The 24,014-nt window shown below is 31.2% G+C and overlaps 1 protein-coding gene across 1 annotated transcript; it reads right to left on the bottom strand.

The window, feature by feature from the left end:
* Positions 1-850: 850 nt before the first annotated feature.
* LOC130902483 (phospholipase D2) lies at positions 851-23,635 on the bottom strand. The gene is made up of 16 exons (XM_057814663.1): positions 23,348-23,635; positions 22,798-23,003; positions 21,165-21,318; positions 20,688-21,015; positions 17,661-17,812; positions 17,323-17,603; positions 15,690-15,925; positions 15,370-15,620; positions 14,131-14,515; positions 9,451-9,671; positions 9,253-9,397; positions 8,976-9,187; positions 4,155-4,280; positions 3,171-3,411; positions 2,761-3,102; positions 851-2,704 (listed from the first exon to the last, which is right to left on the bottom strand). Exons 2-16 carry the CDS (start codon positions 22,988-22,990, stop codon positions 2,603-2,605), a joined length of 3,369 nt encoding a protein of 1,122 aa, XP_057670646.1. The 5' UTR covers positions 22,991-23,003; positions 23,348-23,635; the 3' UTR covers positions 851-2,602.
* Positions 23,636-24,014: the final 379 nt, after the last annotated feature.

Here is a 24,014-nt window from a genome sequence, read left to right as displayed (position 1 = left end):
TTATTATACAGTTTGATGGACTATGGAAGGTAGGGGTAAAGAGAAGTATCTCATATGCAAAAAAAGTAGAAAAAGTGTCTGTATACGATAAATAATATTTCAAAATGGCGCCGTTATAGACAAACGGTATGGTATGAATAGCAATGTAGGTGAAGTGAAGTGTACAGAGTTGAAAAATTTAATTTTTTTTTTCGATTCAAGCAGTTCATTATTGAAAATTTCAATGACATGCATTGCATAAAATAATGCACTGAATATAACCTAAAAGAATGCTAATGCTAAACACATTTCGACGGACACTTTGTTATATAAACAAGACTTTGCAGTCGAAATTGACAACACCGCGGTAATTGACGTTTAGTGACTACATAAACAAAGAATTATGATAAATGTTCACTTAAAAACAGATTATTTGTAATTATCTTTTTCTATAATAATTTGTGAATATTTTTTGACTCTAAAGTATTCGAAATTTCATTTATTATTTATAGGATGACGAAAAAATTTCCAGTAGATAACTTATTTAATAACGCCATGTTGCCTAATTTCTTCTAAGGTTTCATCCATTGACGATCTTTTTGTTACGAAATGTATAAACAAATTTTGAAAGTAAAAGAGCTTGTTTGGGTATTTATTATAGAGAAGCAAAAGGAATAATTCACCTTTTGAAGGAAATATGAGAAACTGAAACTTTATAACGGAAATAATGAGGTTTATTTCATATTTTTTATTCTCTTAAATCCAAGAGAGATGCATACCTCTTATTTAAAAAATTGAATTTCCCGAAAAAATCTTCTATTATATATATTTTTTTAATAAATTATGAAATGGGATTGAAAAATAAACAAACTTTTATTAAAAATTGTTTATTACACATTTTTTCAATATAAATATTTATAAAAGACATAAATACTTTTTGACATTTACATAAATTTGAGTCTAAAACAATTTTATTATAAAAAAAAACATAATTAAAAAAATACTTTCAAGGTAGCTAAATTTATCAGCGGAAATGTGGCAATACCGCTCAGAATGTACAATATCCGGCGTTCGGTCTACTATGAATCCATTTAATGAAAAGTTATAATAGGGTTAATTAACACTAATACATGTATAAAGTATTTAATGAAAAATGGATAAATAATGATACAAAAATAATAGAAATATAATTATCGTTGTGTATGTGAGTAATTATTTTATTAAAAAACGCTTCTTCTTTTTCAAACTTTTGTGCGCGTCTCTAACATAACCTAAGATTTATTCAAGATATTGTGGCAGTGGTGTAGTGATTTTTATTGATTATTATTAATTTATAAGGTGTAATACTAAAAAAACAAATTGCACGGATGAAAAATTTGGTTAGAAAACGGTAAAATATAAAAGTGAAACGTGTCATTTACGTACAAGGTGGAATAAAAGACATAAATCGAAGTTACGAAAGTTTGTGATGGGAAGTAAAAAAAGGAGATTGAATGAAATGTTCGTGAAAAAATAGGACAAGTACGAGTGAATAAGAAGTTACGATGGGTAAGTTTTGCTAATACACTTTTTTAAAAAATACTACTCCGTTAGGGCTAGTGTATGACTCACGAGTTGATTTATTTATTATAAAGTTGCAACTATTTTAAACTGTTAAAAGTTACATTTAAACATCTTTAATTCTCTTTCGGATGTGAACATATCCCTAGCTGATAGCTTAGCAAAAGAAAACTGATAAGATTGATAGATCAAAGTGCTGGCAGTGGGCGACCGGATATGATATAACTTCATAACTTTGCCCATAACTTTTGTACCATCAAACATAGAGTTTTCTACCAAAGTTCTATCCGATCATGAAGAATTGATTCACAAATCGTGATGATTTCAAAACTCTAGCTCTATTGGTTCCAAAAATAAAACCCTTCAAAGTTTATCTTATTTGCTGTTTCGGATATAACTTCATAACTTTGCCCATAACTTTTGTACCATCAAACATAGAGTTTTCTACCAAAGTTCTATCCGATCATGAAGAATTGATTCACAAATCGTGATAATTTCAAAACTCTAGCTCTATTGGTTCCAAAAATAAAACCCTTCAAAGTTTATCTTATTTGCTGTTTCGGATATAACCTCATAACTTTGCCCATAACTTTTGCACCATCAAACATAGAGCTTTCTACCAAAGTTCTATCCGATAATGAAGAATTGATTCACAAATCGTGAAAATTTCAAAACTCTAGCCCTATTGATTCCAAAAATATAAGCCTTCAAAGTTTGTTTATCTATTTGCTGTTTCAGATATGACATAGCCCCATAACTTTGCCCATAACTAATATCACTAGGTCGAAAAAGGCGTCATATTTGTCTGTGGTGCTCAAAAAATATGTCTTCACTTTGTGAAGACTGTAAAGCTTAATCTTTATTTTTTGATCCGAAATTTGAGGTTATGTCTTTTTATTTAAAATCATTATTTTTAATCTCCTGAAAAGAAGTAACTCAAATTGAATTTGAATATTAACAAATTTCAAATCAGTGCAAAACATATGTACATTTTTCAAAAAATTTTGAGTATTTCCATATAATTTAAAAAAATATTTAAAAACCATTAAAAAAAATTGATAAATTAAATCCATAAAGAAGTAGGCATCCAACCTTCTGCAGAGTTAACAGCAGGCATTAAGTACTCTTTAGATAAAAAGTTTAAGGGTAGTAAAACTAAATGTCCCTGTAAATAAAATCAAAATAAACACTAAAATACAGGTATAATCAAAAATATCAAACCTGTATACTATCCAACATTTTCTCCGCTCTAGAAAATTCATCCACCCACAACGGTTTCTCTTCGTGATTCCTTTTCAAATCCCCGAAAGTTTCCACTGTATTCGTCGGTATAACATGGAATATTTTATCATAAAATTCAGTATTTAAATCAGCAGTTTTGTACCACACTTCCCTATAAAACGATTCCGATACTGGATCTCTAACATCTACATCTTCAAATACTTCATTTTCTTCATCCAGAAGACCGAGATGTTCCTTGAACAGATGTTTTCTCAAACTTCCAGCGAATTTTCCGCATGGAAACGACGACCCGTTCATAATTCCATCTTCAAACGTTTCGTCCTTAAACAAATAAAAATGTCAAGCTGTAAATTAGGATCTCAAGTTGACGGTATGTCTGATTTACTCACTTCTATCAATACAGCTACTTCAGAATCTCTTTTACCAATAAGTGATCTATCGTTGATGTTAGCTGAACCGCATATCACCTTTTTATCATCAACTATCATGAGTTTAGAATGTACGTAGATGAGTTCAGTTATTGGTTCGGAATTTAAAGTCGAATGAGTTCGTAAACCGTAGAAGGTTATGTAATCTGACGGATCTTCTATACCGGCATCTTTTAATCTATTTAAAATGGCGTCTTTACCCCTGAAATTTGATTTTATTAAATTATATACTGAATGGCTTTACAGCAGCTATCCGTAGAAGATATTTTATACAAGACTCTACATCTTATTGCTTCCAAAATACATAGATGCCTCCCAAAAGAGAGGTTTTTTGTGTCCCTATGAGTTGGAACTACTCCTTCAAGGTACTTGAGCCTTTTAGCGAAATGGGCAAGACATTTGTAGAGTGGATGCTTTGCTGTTTCCTCTGTGCCATTCGATGGTATGACTTTTTTGGATTGTCTACCCCTTGGAGTGTTTCTCCATCTGAATCTCTAGCCATTCGTTCAGTTTGTTATTAATAAGGCATCTCCCCGCATATGAAGATATACGGGTGAAAAATATTCTATTCCAATATTCGATGGTCAAATTCAATGAGCTTAACCTCGACAACCACCATATTGTCCAGATATGACTCTAGTGACTATTGTTTGTATTCACACTTTCAGTTTGAGCCCAAAATTTGAATGTGTCACTTTAATTTAACGAATAAAATGAAATTTGGTTGAAAAAAATGATCTCTTGGTCACTAGATAAGACCCCTAGTGAATTAGTAGTAGACAAACGCTTCTTTAAAATTAATTTCTTTTCAATTTTCCAGATTTTTTGATATATATGATATAAAAAATCAAAATTACGATTCCATTATTCATTCAGATGAGGGTACCTGTCCCTCTTCTATCTTTATATTAACGTTAATTGAGAAATAATATTGTTTTTACTCACTTTGATATAGATAGATAATTCCAGTGGGTGATTGCGTGTAAGGAAGTACCAGAAGGACCTCCTACTTCTCCTTCGAATCCCGGCAGTAAAGGCATTACGATGTAAACTCTAAAAACTTCTTTAGCTCTGAAAATAAAAAAGATTATATTGACATTTAACTCTAATATTATTAGTAACGCACTTAGGTTCAGTTATTTATACAGGAAATCAATTTTTTTTATAATTTTAATGTTTTTCTTTCCTTTAAGTATCTACAGCCATTCCAGAACACTCCGTTATATTCATTAACTGCATAATCATAAAGGCAAAGGCCGAGTTACAAGGAAAAAAAGAATAATATATATTGTTACAACATACTTGATGAAGATTTCCATTTTTCTAAACAATTTTTTGATAATATTTACATAAAAAATATTAGATAGGGTTTCAATGGCATATTCTACTATTTTTTCCATACATTCACCAGAATTTTTACTTTATTTTGTTTATATTTTTGTATTCTTAGTTTTCCATTTTTGTTTTTCCTCATTTTACCTAATTGTACGAGGGGTAATTAGAAAATATGGTGATTTTTCTCATAGACGTTTATTTTGAAACAAGTTCGAGCTCGTTCTTGGTTTTTGATATACTATTGTAGTCGCTTTAGTGAAATATATTACTTTGACATGTTTTGTTTAAAATTAGAAAAATTGTAACGAAGAAGACTACAAAATGTTATATTCTGTCTATTGTGTAGTAACTATGAAGACAGTTTATGAACGATTTAATATTGAAAACGAATCTGTTAAGGATGAAGAAATGTCCTTCGTCTTCAAAATTTGATAAAAACGTGCAAAAAATGGAAAAATATGTTTGGAATTATTTATATCATAGCTTTATGAAAAAAAATTAGTTATTTTGGATAAATTCTTGTAATTTTGTTCAATGGAACTGTTTTGTTTTTAATTTTGATAACGAAAATGATCAATTTTTTTAATTTGGTGTTCTCAGAATGATAATTGAATCTTTTTTTCTCTTCTTTATGTTCGAGGATGGTCCCAAAGTACCTGTTAAGGACGAAGAAAGGTCCTTCGTCTTCAAAAACGGATAGAAATAAGTTCAAACAGACAAACATGTTTGGGATTATATATTTCTCAGCTTTTTGTGTTTTCAGAATGATAATTGTGTCTTTTTCTTCTTATTAATGTACGAGGACGGTCCCAAAAGTAATTGTTAAGGACGAGGAAAGGTCCTTCGTTTTCAAAAACGGATAGAAATGTGTTAAAACAGACAAACATGTTTGGGATTATATATTTCTCAGCTTTTTGTGTTTTCAGAATGATAAATGTGTCTTTTTCTTCTTATTAATGTACGAGGACGGTCCCAAAAGTACTTGTTAAGGACGAGGAAAGGTCCTTCGTTTTCAAAAACAGATAGAAATGTGTTAAAACAGACAAACATGTTTGGGATTATATATTTCTCAGCTTTTTGGTGTTCTCAGAATGATAAATGTGTCTTTTTCTTCTTATTAATGTACGAGGACGGTCCCAAAAGTACTTGTTAAGGACGAGGAAAGGTCCTTCGTTTTCAAAAACGGATAGAAATGTGTTAAAACAGACAAACATGTTTGGGATTATATATTTCTCAGCTTTTTGGTGTTCTCAGAATGATAAATGTGTCTTTTTCTTCTTATTAATGTACGAGGACGGTCCCAAAAGTACTTGTTAAGGACGAGGAAAGGTCCTTCGTCTTCAAAAACGGATAAAAATGTGTTAAAACAGACAAACATGTTTGGGATTATATATTTCTCAGCTTTTTGGTGTTCTCAGAATGATAAATGTGTCTTTTTCTTCTTATTAATGTACGAGGACGGTCCCAAAAGTACTTGTTAAGGACGAGGAAAGGTCCTTCGTCTTTAAAAACGGATAAAAATGTGTTAAAACAGACAAACATGTTTGGGATTATATATTTCTAAGCTTTTTGTGTTTTCAGAATGATAATTGTGTCTTTTTCTTCTTATTAATGTACGAAGACGGTCCCAAAAGTACTTGTTAAGGACGAGGAAAGGTCCTTTGTCTTCAAAAACGGATAGAAATGTGTTAAAACTGACAAACATGTTTGGGATTGTATATTTCACAGCTTTTTGGTGTTCTTAGAATGATAATTGTGTCTTTTTCTTCTTATTAATGTACGAGGATGGTCCCAAAAGTAATTGTTAAGGACGAGGAAAGGTCCTTCGTTTTCAAAAACGGATAAAAATGTGTTAAAACAGACAAACATGTTTGGGATTATATATTTCTCAGCTTTTTGTGTTTTCAGAATGATAATTGTGTCTTTTTCTTCTTATTAATGTACGAGGATGGTCCCAAAAGTAATTGTTAAGGACGAGGAAAGGTCCTTCGTTTTCAAAAACGGATAAAAATGTGTTAAAACAGACAAACATGTTTGGGATTATATATTTCTCAGCTTTTTGTGTTTTCAGAATGATAATTGTGTCTTTTTCTTCTTATTAATGTACGAGGATGGTCCCAAAAGTAATTGTTAAGGACGAGGAAAGGTCCTTCGTTTTCAAAAACGGATAAAAATGTGTTAAAACAGACAAACATGTTTGGGATTATATATTTCTCAGCTTTTTGTGTTTTCAGAATGATAATAGTGTCTTTTTCTTCTTATTAATGTACGAGGATGGTCCCAAAAGTAATTGTTAAGGACGAAGAAAGGTCCTTCGTCTTCAAAAACGGATAAAAATGTGTTAAAACAGACAAACATGTTTGGGATTATATATTTCTAAGCTTTTTGTGTTTTCAGAATGATAATTGTGTCTTTTTCTTCTTATTAATGTACGAAGACGGTCCCAAAAGTAATTGTTAAGGACGAGGAAAGGTCCTTCGTCTTCAAAAACGGATAAAAATGTGTCAAAATAGACAAACATGTTTGGGATTATATATTTCTCAGCTTTTTGTGTTTTCAGAATGATAATAGTGTCTTTTTCTTCTTATTAATGTACGAGGATGGTCCCAAAAGTAATTGTTAAGGACGAAGAAAGGTCCTTCGTCTTTAAAAACGGATAAAAATGTGTTAAAACAGACAAACATGTTTGGGATTATATATTTCTAAGCTTTTTGTGTTTTCAGAATGATAATTGTGTCTTTTTCTTCTTATTAATGTACGAAGACGGTCCCAAAAGTACTTGTTAAGGACGAGGAAAGGTCCTTTGTCTTCAAAAACGGATAGAAATGTGTTAAAACTGACAAACATGTTTGGGATTGTATATTTCACAGCTTTTTGGTGTTCTTAGAATGATAATTGTGTCTTTTTCTTCTTATTAATGTACGAGGATGGTCCCAAAAGTAATTGTTAAGGACGAGGAAAGGTCCTTCGTTTTCAAAAACGGATAAAAATGTGTTAAAACAGACAAACATGTTTGGGATTATATATTTCTCAGCTTTTTGTGTTTTCAGAATGATAATTGTGTCTTTTTCTTCTTATTAATGTACGAGGATGGTCCCAAAAGTAATTGTTAAGGACGAGGAAAGGTCCTTCGTTTTCAAAAACGGATAAAAATGTGTTAAAACAGACAAACATGTTTGGGATTATATATTTCTCAGCTTTTTGTGTTTTCAGAATGATAATTGTGTCTTTTTCTTCTTATTAATGTACGAGGATGGTCCCAAAAGTAATTGTTAAGGACGAGGAAAGGTCCTTCGTTTTCAAAAACGGATAAAAATGTGTTAAAACAGACAAACATGTTTGGGATTATATATTTCTCAGCTTTTTGTGTTTTCAGAATGATAATAGTGTCTTTTTCTTCTTATTAATGTACGAGGATGGTCCCAAAAGTAATTGTTAAGGACGAAGAAAGGTCCTTCGTCTTCAAAAACGGATAAAAATGTGTTAAAACAGACAAACATGTTTGGGATTATATATTTCTAAGCTTTTTGTGTTTTCAGAATGATAATTGTGTCTTTTTCTTCTTATTAATGTACGAAGACGGTCCCAAAAGTACTTGTTAAGGACGAGGAAAGGTCCTTTGTCTTCAAAAACGGATAGAAATGTGTTAAAACAGACAAACATGTTTGGGATTATATATTTCTAAGCTTTTTGTGTTTTCAGAATGATAATTGTGTCTTTTTCTTCTTATTAATGTACGAAGACGGTCCCAAAAGTAATTGTTAAGGACGAGGAAAGGTCCTTCGTCTTCAAAAACGGATAAAAATGTGTCAAAATAGACAAACATGTTTGGGATTATATATTTCTCAGCTTTTTGTGTTTTCAGAATGATAATAGTGTCTTTTTCTTCTTATTAATGTACGAGGATGGTCCCAAAAGTAATTGTTAAGGACGAAGAAAGGTCCTTCGTCTTCAAAAACAGATAAAAATGTGTTAAAACAGACAAACATGTTTGGGATTATATATTTCTCAGCTTTTTGGTATTTTCAGAATGATAATTGTGTCTTTTTCTTCTTATTAATGTACGAAGACGGTCCCAAAAGTACTTGTTAAGGACGAGGAAAGGTCCTTTGTCTTCAAAAACGGATAGAAATGTGTTAAAACAGACAAACATGTTTGGGATTGTATATTTCACAGCTTTTTGGTGTTCTTAGAATGATAATTGTGTCTTTTTCTTCTTATTAATGTACGAGGAAGATCCCAAAAGTACTTGTTAAGGACGAGGAAAGATTTTTTGATCCTTTCCTCTATGCGAAAGTTATCTCATAGTTTGTTTACTACGTTCTCATCCTGTATATCAGTTAAACTCTTTTTTATCTCATATTGATTGTTATTCTTCAATTTTTTCTTCTATATCACTAAAAATAATCAATAATTTTATAAATATCTTACTTGTAAGCCCTAATTATTCGTTTATACAATGCTTCTCCGATTTGATTTTTAGTGAAAGGATTATCACAGGATAACGATATGAAAAATTGGTTTTCTATGTATATATAATGTTGAGCTTTAGTTATAGTATCGATGTAAGCTTCGTGTATACTTTGTTCGATAGTATCAGCTTCTAAAAATCCCGCAGACCAACAACTAACACTTCTCAACAACTAAAAATAAAAAAAAATCGCATTTAGACAAAAAACAACCGCCATGTAGATGACCTATTGCTTACCTGACAAGATACTTTGTGAGTTTTGTTAGGAAACTCCACCGGTAAAGTTTTGTAGTTATCGTAACTCTTCGGCAATAAATAATTGTACATATCGTTATTTTTAGCTTTTTCCAATTTCGCCGAGTTCCATCTCTGAATGAAATGCCTAAAATTCCGTACACCAATTATTCGTTTTCCCGGTGTCTTCTTCTCTCTTACCTAGCTGCGTCTCTGGCGGCATCACCCTGTACACACATTCCTATATCGTGCCAAGGCATCCTCGGCGTAGTGCTCCTATCTATGAAATCATCGAACGGCGAATCTAAATTCGTGAAATCTTTCACAATAAAATTGACGTAATCTTTTCCTATCCATAATTTTGCCGAACCGTCCAAAGTATCGATTATTTCTTCGGGAGTTCGAGCGTCGGTTTCGTCTAACTAAAAGTTGAAATCTTCGACGTTTATAACCGTAGCTGTACAGTGGTTTTAAATCGTTTCTATTTGGGGACTTTTGAGTCTTGGAATGGTATCCACAGTTTGAAAACGTCGTTAGAGAAGGGCGGGGGTCTTCAACTGAGTCGGTAATTCATTTATTGTGAGCGTTTGACACGATATGTTTGGGGTGACAAACGTGAGAAACAGTTCGGTTTGTTTGACGGACACCAAATGCAAATATTTCAACTGTTTAAAATGGGTAAAGGCAAATGGAATGTGTGGTACAAAATTTATAAGATTAGAGCATTCATTTTAATTATACGTTACTTTACGAAACTGTATGAAATATATTATAATCAACGTTCCGCCATTTTTTTTCAATTTTGACGACGGATTGAAAATCTCCGCACACGAAATTTTAGTAAAAATGGAGATTTTCTAACATTGTTGGCCGCCATTATCCTTTTTTAGAAAACTATTTAGGGATTCGTAATCAGCGTTCTCGAAAACCCCGGTATATCGAATTTCATTAGAAAATAATGATTTTTTAACAATCCTGGTCTCCATTTTGAATCCGCCATTTTATTTCTTGAAAAACTGTTGATATATTCGTAATCAGCATCTTTAAAAACTCCCGCATACCAAATTTTAGTAGAAAATAATGATTTTTTAACATTCCTGGACTCCATTTTAAATCCGTCATTTTATTTCTTGAAAAACTGTTGATGGATTCGTAATCAGCATCCTTAAAAACTCCCGCATACCAAATTTTAGTAGAAAATAATGATTTTTTAACATTCCTGGACTCCATTTTAAATCCGCCATTTTATTTCTTGAAAAACTGTTGATGGATTCGTAATCAGCATCCTTAAAAACTCCCGCATACCAAATTTTAGTAGAAAATAATGTTTTTTAATATTCCTGGACTCCATTTTAAATCCGCCATTTTATTTCTTGAAAAACTGTTGATGGATTCGTAATCAGCATCCTTAAAAACTCCCGCATACCAAATTTTAGTAGAAAATAATGATTTTTTAACATTCCTGGACGCCATTTTAAATCCGCCATTTTATTTCTTGAAAAACTGTTGATGGATTCGTAATCAGCATCCTTAAAAACTCCCGCATACCAAATTTTGGTAGAAAATAATGTTTTTTAATATTCCTGGACTCCATTTTAAATCCGCCATTTTATTTCTTGAAAAATTGTTGATGGATTCGTAATGAGCATCCTTAAAAACTCCCGCTTACCAAGTTTTCGTAGAAAATAATGATTTTCTAACATTCCTGGACTCCATTTTGAATCCGCCATTTTATTTCTTGAAAAACTGTTGATATATTCGTAATCAGCATCTTTAAAAACTCCCGCATACCAAATTTTAGTAGAAAATAATGATTTTTTAACATTCCTGGACTCCATTTTAAATCCGCCATTTTATTTCTTGAAAAACTGTTGATGGATTCGTAATCAGCATCCTTAAAAACTCCCGCATACCAAATTTTAGTAGAAAATAATGATTTTTTAACATTCCTGGACTCCATTTTAAATCCGCCATTTTATTTCTTGAAAAACTGTTGATGGATTCGTAATCAGCATCCTTAAAAACTCCCGCATACCAAATTTTAGTAGAAAATAATGTTTTTTAATATTCCTGGACTCCATTTTAAATCCGCCATTTTATTTCTTGAAAAACTGTTGATGGATTCGTAATCAGCATCCTTAAAAACTCCCGCATACCAAATTTTAGTAGAAAATAATGATTTTTTAACATTCCTGGACGCCATTTTAAATCCGCCATTTTATTTCTTGAAAAACTGTTGATGGATTCGTAATCAGCATCCTTAAAAACTCCCGCATACCAAATTTTGGTAGAAAATAATGTTTTTTAATATTCCTGGACTCCATTTTAAATCCGCCATTTTATTTCTTGAAAAATTGTTGATGGATTCGTAATGAGCATCCTTAAAAACTCCCGCTTACCAAGTTTTCGTAGAAAATAATGATTTTCTAACATTCCTGGACTCCATTTTGAATCCGCCATTTTATTTCTTGAAAAACTGTTGATGGATTCGTAATCAGCATGCTTAAAAACTCCCGCATACCAAGTTTTAGTAGAAAATAATGATTTTCTAACATTCCTGGACTCCATTTTAAATCGGCCATTTTATTTCTTTAAAAACTGTTGATGGATTCGTAATCAGCATCCTTAAAAACTCCCGCATACCAAATTCTAGTAGAAAATAATGATTTTTTAATAATCCTGGCTTCCATTTTAAATCCGCCATTTAATTTCTTGAAAAACTGTCGATAGATTCGTAATCAGCATCCTTAAAAACTCCCGCATACCAAGTTTTAGTAGAAAATAATGATTTTCTAACATTCCTGGACTCCATTTTAAATCGGCCATTTTATTTCTTTAAAAACTGTTGATGGATTCGTAATCAGCATCCTTAAAAACTCCCGCATACCAAATTCTAGTAGAAAATAATGATTTTTTAATAATCCTGGCTTCCATTTTAAATCCGCCATTTAATTTCTTGAAAAACTGTCGATAGATTCGTAATCAGCATCCTTAAAAACTCCCGCATACCAAGTTTTAGTAGAAAATAATGATTTTCTAACATTCCTGGACTCCATTTTAAATCGGCCATTTTATTTCTTTAAAAACTGTTGATGGATTCGTAATCAGCATCCTTAAAAACTCCCGCATACCAAATTCTAGTAGAAAATAATGATTTTTTAATAATCCTGGCTTCCATTTTAAATCCGCCATTTAATTTCTTGAAAAACTGTCGATAGATTCGTAATCAGCATCCTTAAAAACTCCCGCATACCAAGTTTTAGTAGAAAATAATGATTTTCTAACATTCCTGGACTCCATTTTAAATCGGCCATTTTATTTCTTTAAAAACTGTTGATGGATTCGTAATCAGCATCCTTAAAAACTCCCGCATACCAAATTCTAGTAGAAAATAATGATTTTTTAATAATCCTGGCTTCCATTTTAAATCCGCCATTTAATTTCTTGAAAAACTGTCGATAGATTCGTAATCAGCATCCTTAAAAACTCCCGCATACCAAGTTTTAGTAGAAAATAATGATTTTCTAACATTCCTGGACTCCATTTTAAATCGGCCATTTTATTTCTTTAAAAACTGTTGATGGATTCGTAATCAGCATCCTTAAAACTCCCGCATACCAAATTTTAGTAGAAAATAATGTTTTTTAATATTCCTGGACTTCATTTTAAATCCGCCATTTTATTTCTTGAAAAACTGTTGATGGATTCGTAATCAGCATCCTTAAAAACTCCCGCTTACCAAGTTTTCGTAGAAAATAATGATTTTCTAACATTCCTGGACTCCATTTTGAATCCGCCATTTTATTTCTTGAAAAATTGTTGATGGATTCGTAATCAGCATCCTTAAAAACTCCCGCATACCAAATTCTAGTAGAAAATAATGATTTTTTAATAATCCTGGCTTCCATTTTAAATCCGCCATTTAATTTCTTGAAAAACTGTCGATAGATTCGTAATCAGCATCCTTAAAAACTCCCGCATACCAAATTTTAGTAGAAGATAATGATTTACTAACATTCCTGAACTCCATTTTGAATCCGCCATTTTATTTCTTGAAAAATTGTTGATGGATTCGTAATCAGCATCCTTAAAAACTCCTGTAGACCAAGTTTTAGTAGAAAATAATGATTTTCTAACATTCCTGGACTCCATTTTGAATCCGCCATTTTATTTCTTGAAAAACTGTCGATGGATTTGTAATCAGCAACTTTGAAAACCCCCGTACACCAAATTTTAGTAAAAAATAATGATTTTCTAACATTGTTGGTCGCTATTTTTTGGAAAACTATTGAGGGATTCGTAATCAGCAATCTCGAAAACCCCAGTATATGGAATTTCATTAGAAAATAATGATTGTTTAACAATCCTGATCACAATCTTGAATCCGCCATTTTGTTTTTAAGAAACACTATTAACGGATTCGTAATCAGCGAGCTCTAAAACTCCAGTATATCGAATTTCATTAGAAAATCATGATTTCTCTACGCGGGCTGTCATTTTGGAGGCGCCATTTTGTTTTTTAAAAAACCGTTGACAAATTGATAAACAGTAACCTCTAAAACCCCCCCGTATATCAAATCTCAATTTCTTCCACTTTGGGTTACGTTTGTAAAATTTGGAACAACTGTGCGCCGTGTGATACGGCCTTTACCTTGATGTAGGTCAAATGTTACTAAAGGAAACAAAAAAGAAGAAGAAAACAACCTATAAAACATTAATGATACTGTGAATTGATGAAAATTTGTGAATTATCTGAAAATAAATGTGTTTTAAATGTGATTTAAAAAACGATAGATTTAACAGGAAAAAAAGCCTGTTAATAATACTGTAAACAAGTTATTTCAAACTATATGAAAACCTTAAACGTAATTAATATTTTACCTTAGTTTCAGTTGAATCTCGTTCAGACAAAGTTTCGTGTTCATGAGGAGTGTAAACCAAATTCATCAGTTCTTTTCCTTTAATTTTCAAATTGTCAATAACGCTGTGCACATTTGCATGTTTCCTCTCCAACTGTGGAGTATTCATTTTAACTGGATGTCCGTGTGTTATGGGTATCAACAAATGATCACCTGGTTCTAATTCGGGTAAATCAGGTGTCACTTTAATAACTTCGTTGTCCGGTTCGTCTATATCCAAATTTCGAGTTTGTTTGTAATATGGTACAGGGATGGGGTAGATCGTATCTCCTGTCGGTACATTGGAGGATTTTTTCTTTAACGTCGATGTATTTATACTGGGCGTTACGCTACCTAAATCGGTTAATCTGGAAGCAATATAATGAAGTTTGTTTGAGTTAATTAATTTTTTTTTATTCTTGAAACAATTCGATTTTTTATATTTTAATAGGGTACTTGCATGGTTTAAGAAAAAATTGTTCATATACAACTTTTATTATCATTTTTTTCAATTCTTCGATCATTTATAGAGAAATTATTGAAAATTCAAACATTTTATAGGTAGTTTAAACATTTCAGTAAGGCCGCTTTATTACGAGACGTCATAGGTATAAAATAAACACTGAATACATGATACAAAGTAAATACGATAGTTATTATCTTGGTTATTCTAAAATAATCTTTTTGTGTGTGTTTTGTGTGAAAATACCACGACGAAAACACCTAATCAAGTTTTTTTTGATGAAATTCGAATATACAACGAAAATGGTCTATCATACTAGCGGATTGCGAGCGTCTTCGAAGCGAAGCGAGCGCGAAACGAGATCGCTGCGAATAGCAGTGTGGACGCCATTTTGTACAAACGCCAACCCGTACGAACCGCCTCACTCAAGTGATTTAATGGAAAGAGGATGAGTAAAAACAGAAAAAGTGATGAAAGTGAACCCGAATACAACTTTGCGTTGTTTCTGGTAGAACCAATTCATCCGGACTATAAAATGGATGCCAAAATGGTGCTAAACGAAACACAGTTTGCTCCAAACTATCCAGGATATTTCACAAGTCCGGAGACACCGCGGAATAATTGATTGTAGTCAATTAATTCTTTGAAGCGTGTTAAATATTTGTATCAAAACGTGATAAATCGAAAAAATCGGATTTGGGAGGTTTAAAGCAAGTACCCTTGATGTTTTTAATAGATTTAGAAACCTTGAAAACACACCTGTGTTTATTGTCATCCCATCTACCATAACACAGATCAATTCCTCCTATAAAAGCGTAGGTCTGATCCACAATAACCAATTTTTCGTGATGCGCCCATAAGAATATACCAGTTTTAGCATGATCAGGATGCCTAAGGACCTTAATATTAGACGACGATTCCGTTAATTTTTGTTTGCTATAGTAACTATTCAATCCGAGTGCCATTTCGACTTCTTTGTATAACAAAACGTATATTTTAACACCGCTATCCTATTAAAATAACATAAAGTGAATCAAAAAGGCCATTTGACAAAAAATCGTTCCGAAAATTTTACTTACCGCTTTTCTTTCTAATAATCTCTTGAGTTGCCAGTAATCTCCAAGTATGGCGGGTCTTTTTAAATTGATTTCGGGACTCAACCACCAGTCAGTAATAAAAACTTCTTCCTTGGCGTTTTCTATAGCATCCGCAACAGCGGACATGTAAGAACACCCATCAACAAACCAAGAAGCCGTTACGTTCACTCTTATAGGAGCATAAGATCTGTATCTATTGGGGTACACAAATTCTCGCGCTGAAATATTATCAAATTTTTATATTATATACAGTGAGTTTGTACATAACGCCTTAATTATCTCGGAAACGGCTTGTACGGTATTATGGTGTAATGAACTTTGTTATTTCAAATAGTTCACCCTGTATATTGTCCGCTTTTCGAATATCTCAAGAAATACTCAGAGAACGTGGCGTAGAAGTCGACAAGAAACGTGTAATAGCTTTAATAATGTATATCCTAACCGAAATCCCATAACGAGATTCACTGTCAGTAAATTAGTAAAAAAGTTTAACGAAACTTAGTTTAGTAAAAGATTTATCCAAATCAGGACTTAGAAAAACTGAAAACAAATCTTTAGAAGACGATTTAAGTACTAGACAAATATCCAGGGAGCTTGATATTTCGCAAATTCGTTCCATACAAAGTAACGTTGACGATTTTGATAGACGTGAAGCGTTTACAGACCTAATGATGGAAAAATGTCACAATCAAAACGTTCCAAATTTTTTAAGTAATGAAAACTTAAATCGGCATAATTGTAGATACTGGTCACGTAACAATCCTCGTTGGATGCGTGAATCCCACACCTAATATCCCGAAAAAGTGAATGTTCGGGCTGGAATAAAAGACGACAAAATAATTGGTCCCGTTTTTCACTGAGAGTAACTTAAATGGTCCGGCGTACGAGGACCATTTTTTTTTCAACCTCCGATAAGTTATAAATAAAAAACTATAATTTTATTATCAAAAGATTACGATTACTTTTGGACATAATCAATACCCTCTTCAAAGAAAGTCGCCGCCATTGAACAGACCTTGAAACTTCTGGAAATTCCGTAGACAAAACAGTAATGGTGAATCTGCGGTTTTCTTTAACCATTCTGACAACTCGTTGAACCAGGTCATCTCAAACGAAATCTCACTTCGCAATTCACAATTGGCGGGGGCATCAATAATGGCGTACATGTTTACGTAGCTGTAGCACAACGCCGACTGACTCTTGGTTTTATCGAACGGCCCGCGCGATCATCCGACATGATTCCTTTAGACTATTTCCTGTGGGGACACTTAAAAAACATCGTTTATAAAACAAAACCTGCCAATAATCAGGAATTAAAAGATAGGATTACCACAGAAATAAGAAGAATGATCAGGAATGTTGCAAAATGTATTGAAAACTAATTGGCACTAGATCTAGTTACGAAATTTGTATTATTACGTCATTTAGGACACATATATAGGGTGATCCATTTGAAATAACAAAGTTCATTATTTTTCCGGAAAAATTAAAGATCTGACAACAATGCCTGCCGTATCACCAAGACCCTTACGCATAAAAATTTTTAAAAATCGTATTTCCGAGATAATTTTCACTCTGTATAATAATTTTTCGTTTGTTTTACGAAAATATTTACCAGTAGTGGCAGCGACTTCTTTCAAATTTTCCGTCCATTCTTTACTTTTCCGTTTAGTCCAACATTTGAAAGTGATATTTCTGCATAAACTCTGTACCTGGAAACTATTTTGTACCCCCAAAGCGTATATACCGGATGCTACTTCGAAACCTTGATCGAAAAGTACGACCGCCTTTATACGACCGTTTTTTGGATTGATATAACCGAAATAAGTGTCTTTTACAAAAAACCACCTTTTCACGTATCTCGAACAAATCAAATCGTTACAGAAATATTTCATCCTGCAAATGATTTAATTTAACGATTTTGTTACCTGGGGGTATTCAAATTGTACTTGCCTTACGCAACACACGCAATGATATAAACCGAAACAATTGCAACCGGTTTGACCGGGATTCGTACTTCCCGTTCGTTTTTTTACGTAACCTTCTTTACCTTTTGAACCAAGACCTTCGACGAACGATAAATGAGACACTTCCAAAAATTCTATCTAAAAATACCATAAACTTATTCTATATACAATATTAATTTGTTCCAAGTAGATAGATGAAAATTCTTTGTTTTCAATTAGGATATTAATTGACCCACATCGTATATGTAATTCAAGATAAACAATCATTATAATATTACGAGGGGCGTTCCAAAAATAACTAACTTTATAATATTACGAGGAGCGTTCCAAAAATAACTAGCTGGTTACAATAACGAAAAAAATCTTACATTTTGCGATTGATTCATATTTCGAAATTAGTTAAAATGTTACAGGGACTATTTGAAATATAATTTCTTTCTTATTTCACTGCAATATACTGACATTACAAGTGAAAATTCTTCGTTTTCAATTAGATTTTGAATAATAATTTAATTATTGATTATTAGTTCAATTGGTCCACCCTGTAGATTTAAATATACATATATATATAGGTTGAAAAACTTTCTAGTACTTTCTTGGATATTAGAATTATCGTTTTAAAATTTATTATGGTACAGGGGGTGATTGAAAATTAATTTTAACTCAGTTTCGTAATTTATTCAAAAATGCAATGAAAAACAGGTGAAAACTCATCATTTTCATGTAGAATTTGATAAATCCATTCAATTATTTATTAATACTACTCTGTAACTTTAAATATATGTATATATACAGGGTGATTGATCGATAAAGTTATGTTATTATGTTTAATATTCAAATTATTCACCTTGGAACTTTAAATATGGATATACAAGGTGATTGATTAATCGAAAAAGTTCGTGTACGATGTTAAATGTTCGAATTATCGTGTTAAAATCAATTACTATGGTACAGGGGTTGTTTGAAAATTAATTTTACTTCAGTTTCGTAATTTATTCAAAAATGCAAAGAAAATCTGGTGAAAACTCATCATTTTCATGTAGAATTTGATAAATCCATTCAATTATTTATTAATACTACTCTGTAACTTTAAATATATGTATATATACAGGGTGATTGATCGATAAAGTTATGTTATTATGTTTAATATTCAAATTATTCACCTTGTAACTTTAAATATGGATATACAAGGTGATTGATTAGTCGAAAAAGTTCGTGTACGATGTTAAATGTTCGAATTATCGTGTTAAAATCAATTACTATGGTACAGGGGTTGTTTGAAAATTAATTTTACTTCAGTTTAGTATTTTATTCAAAAATGCAAAGAAAATCTGGTGAAAACTCATCATTTTCATGTAGAATTTGATAAATCCATTCAATTATTTATTAATACTACTCTGTAACTTTAAATATATGTATATATACAGGGTGATTGATCGATAAAGTTATGTTATTATGTTTAATATTCAAATTATTCACCTTGTAACTTTAAATATGGATATACAAGGTGATTGATTAGTCGAAAAAGTTCGTGTACGATGTTAAATGTTCGAATTATCGTGTTAAAATCAATTACTATGGTACAGGGGTTGTTTGAAAATTAATTTTACTTCAGTTTAGTATTTTATTCAAAAATGCAAAGAAAATCTGGTGAAAACTCATCATTTTCATGTAGAATTTGATAAATCCATTCAATTATTTATTAATACTACTCTGTAACTTTAAATATATGTATATATACAGGGTGATTGATCGATAAAGTTATGTTATTATGTTTAATATTCAAATTATTCACCTTGTAACTTTAAATATGGATATACAAGGTGATTGATTAGTCGAAAAAGTTCGTGTACGATGTTAAATGTTCGAATTATCGTGTTAAAATCAATTACTATGGTACAGGGGTTGTTTGAAAATTAATTTTACTTCAGTTTAGTATTTTATTCAAAAATGCAAAGAAAATCTGGTGAAAACTCATCATTTTCATGTAGAATTTGATAAATCCATTCAATTATTTATTAATACTACTCTGTAACTTTAAATATATGTATATATACAGGGTGATTGATCGATAAAGTTATGTTATTATGTTTAATATTCAAATTATTCACCTTGTAACTTTAAATATGGATATACAAGGTGATTGATTAGTCGAAAAAGTTCGTGTACGATGTTAAATGTTCGAATTATCGTGTTAAAATCAATTACTATGGTACAGGGGTTGTTTGAAAATTAATTTTACTTCAGTTTAGTATTTTATTCAAAAATGCAAAGAAAATCTGGTGAAAACTCATCATTTTCATGTAGAATTTGATAAATCCATTCAATTATTTATTAATACTACTCTGTAACTTTAAATATATGTATATATACAGGGTGATTGATCGATAAAGTTATGTTATTATGTTTAATATTCAAATTATTCACCTTGTAACTTTAAATATGGATATACAAGGTGATTGATTAGTCGAAAAAGTTCGTGTACGATGTTAAATGTTCGAATTATCGTGTTAAAATCAATTACTATGGTACAGGGGTTGTTTGAAAATTAATTTTACTTCAGTTTCGTAATTTATTCGAAAATGCAATGAAAATCTGGTGAAAACTCATCATTTTCATGTAGAATTTGATGAATTATTATTAATATTTCTTCATTCACCCTGTAATTTTAAATATATATAGGGTGATTGATCGATAACTTTCGTATCTTCTTTAATATTCCAATTATCCACTTTGTAATATCAAATATAGATATACGAGGTGATTTGTTACTTGACTAAGGCTCAAATACCTTTAAATTATTTAAAAATGTTACAAGGGGCGCTCGAAAATTACATTTTCCCTATCCAAATGTAAAATTGATATCAATTCAATTACTATTAAGTTTCGAATGATCCACTATGTATATTTTACATAATAATCCGTTAGTTGATAGTTTTTATAATATATTGGATGAATGAGTGTTACAGGGATTGATCTAAAATGACTTTTTTTTTTTGTAAAAAATACTTACAGTTGCTGAATGGTTCCTGTAGATCGGTATCGATAGCAAATTATTCAGGTAACTTTCGATTTGTTTCATTCTATTACCAATTCTTTCGTAAGATACTAAAACTTCCGGTTTTTTTGGAAATCTCGGTAACGCCATTTTCCGTTTACCGCTCGTAGTTTTTTTCACGTTCTGTTTGACGGATTTCCTTTTGTTTTTGTGAGTTTTAGTCGGAAAAGGTATATTCAAACCCGTTTTAAATAATACCAATTGTTGGTGGAGGGATTGTAAATGTTTGTACCTCTTTTTTATCTGCCAATTGAAATTTCCGTGTACGAGAGAAATTGTATACCTAGAAAGATATTTTTATTAAAATAAGAGGAAATCTTGGAAAAATTTATATTTTCTACGATTTCGAATTAATTTGGATAAAAATCTAATAAAAACTTTCATCAATTGAAGCAAATAAACGTGATAGGAATAGAATAATTTTCGACTTACAAATTTGGATTGAGCATGTGAGATGTTAAATTCCTTTCATAATCCACTATTATTGCAGATACATCTACGCCTGGTATGAATACGTCTCTATTCATAGACGAAAATTTCTTGTAGTTATGTACAGCGTTAAATCCGATATGTTCGATACCATCTTCTATAACAGTACGAAAACATTAAAAAACTCAACAAAATAAAGCTCTAACCCCAACACAAACGCGGGTACAGTTAAACAAGCCTCCCAGCTTTCCAAAAGGTTCGAGACAAAGCGCCTAAGGGGTTTTTAAGGACATGGACTGCGTCATCGGGTCTGCTCAGATTTCCTTGAAAGGTTAGAAAGGATCTGCTTCGAAAGGAACCTGATTTGAGTCGATGGAAGGCCCTCAACAAAGAAGACTTCCAGCACTGCTTAGATCAATGGAAAAAACTTATGGAAAAGTGTGTGGCGAGGGAAGGGGAGCCTTCAAATGTAGGATAATTTTTATAATGAAACCCTTTTTCGCAACCAGTCTCGTTATTTAATAGCCAGACCTCGTGTGCACGTATCTGTTTCATTTTTGTTAAAAATTCATATTCATTCGACGTATCGTGACCTTACTTGACATTCTTATCAATAACTAAACAATTATAAACAGTCATTAACACTTTAATTTCTTTTTAAATATTTCAAATCGTTTTATTTAATTTCACGATGATAAAGATGTAAATATCATAAAAAAAATATGTGTAAACATCTTTTTCAATCATTAGTCTCTTAATGTAAACAATATTCAAATTTATGTGTAAAATAATGCACTGGATAGTTAAAAGTAAAATTTATCACGAATCGTTATCTATATATTTAGCAAAAACCGTATTGTAAGAAGTTTGGAGCGCTATAATTAAAAACCTATGCGTTATACAAAAAAAAGTTTCGAATAAAAAAGATGGCAAAAATTATCATCTATAAAAATGATCTTAATTATTTTTGTTGTACGATGCGCGGTTTCAGAGATATTCGATAAAACGTGTTTTTCCAAGATGGCGACACCCCTGAACATAACTCAAAATAAAATCCGTTCTTCTCCTAATTGAAACCCAGAATTGTTTTTACTGCATTTTTTTTTTTCAATTTTTCAGCTTTAGAGACCTTCCTGATGCCGTAATTGTCCTTGTTTTGTTAATTTAATAAATATTTTGGTTTTTCAAAAGATTTTTTTTATTTGCCATTATTTAATCTCCATTTTTTTCCCATTTATTACTAATCAACCCTGTACTTTTCGAATTTACCCGTGTTATAAATCAATTTTGAATCAGCTGCCAAGAAACCTCCAGTGGGACAACCTTGATATGAACCATTCATATTTATTCAAGGCTATCTTACTGACTTATTAAAATATATTTTAAAAAAAGGGTTTCAGAAAAAATCTATATCATATCGACACATAATTACTTGTAAAATTAGCTTTACGTGCGTAATTAATATATACAGGGTGATCATATTAATTCGTCAATAGTAATAACCCTTACTTATAATAAACAAACTTAAAAATCATAATTTAGTAAAAAAATTATTTCAAATCACCTTTACAGTAACATTTAAACGTTTTCTAGTGTTATTTTTATCTTCTAAGCTACCAAAATGTGATCTACTAACCTTCAAGTTCTTCATCGGAATGTTCTATAGCCACTGGTCCATCTCCTATGTCTAATATTTTAATAGACCTTGGTACACCCAATATATCATCATAATCTCCGTCTGATCCTAAAGATCCTAAACTTGGTCTATTTATCGACGTTTCGTTGTAATCACCACTCTCTTCAGTTTCGTTTTCATCTTTGTTTTCCATTTTTGTACCGAATCTACGTAGACAATAAAAATTTTAAATATATTCCTCAATAATTCGTATATTGCTTGTTTCTTTTCATTTTTACATCTCCGAGAATTGTTTAGTAATAAAATCTCGGTTCAAACATAACCTCTAAAACACTTTGTTAAAAAACTAACTTCGAATTCCTACTTACTATTACATATAACTCTAGAAGTAAATATTTTCTGTAAGAAATATTCTTATCACTAACTGATAGATAACTAAATACTAGTTATCTCGAAACGAGTATTTACAATGTTATTAACTAATGATAGAAAAGACTATTAGCATCAAGAATGGTATAATTTCCTTTTTCTGCTTAGTAATAATAATTACCTTTGTTTATCGCACGATCACTGTTTAGAAACAATTACGAAATTTCGAATGAATAAACGGTTTTATGAAAAGAACTCGAATTTATTGCTTTCATTTGATTAACTTCCCATTCATTTAATTTCATGTGATTAATATTATATAGACGGCGGAAATACGAATTGATGTTAAACCGCGTAAACGAATGTGAATGACTCACTGGAGAACCACTACTGGAGAACGAGAACATTGTGCAGAAACAAAATTCGCTGGAAATCAACTTGTACAATTTTATCTACCACATCACCTCAATTACAATAAACTAACCTAAAAATAATTGATTCAAGGATATACATTTTAAAAGAGAAATATTCGGAGCTTGCAGTGACATCTACGGGCGATTGCGGTATTTAGAAAACTGACAACGTCGATTTCTAGTAAATATTTGTGTCAGATCCAATAGATGGCGCAAAATATGAAAATAACAGGATTTGTGGTAGTACGGTGTGAAATAATAAGATTTTTCATTATTATTACCAATAAAATTGAGAAAATATTTTCAGTATTTATATTTTTTGTTTGTGTGAAATGAAGATCTATACCTTAGAGCACAATGTATCTATGATCGTTCCTTTTAGAAAATTAGTAATAGGTAATAATATTCGTATTTGCAAAAAAAATAATAAAATTT

Source organism: Diorhabda carinulata, chromosome X (assembly GCF_026250575.1).
Source record: "Diorhabda carinulata isolate Delta chromosome X, icDioCari1.1, whole genome shotgun sequence".
In the NCBI taxonomy this organism is placed as follows: domain Eukaryota; kingdom Metazoa; phylum Arthropoda; class Insecta; order Coleoptera; family Chrysomelidae; genus Diorhabda; species Diorhabda carinulata.
The sequence above is the reverse complement of the archived record's forward strand: the minus strand, read 5'-3'. Positions and strand labels throughout refer to the sequence as shown.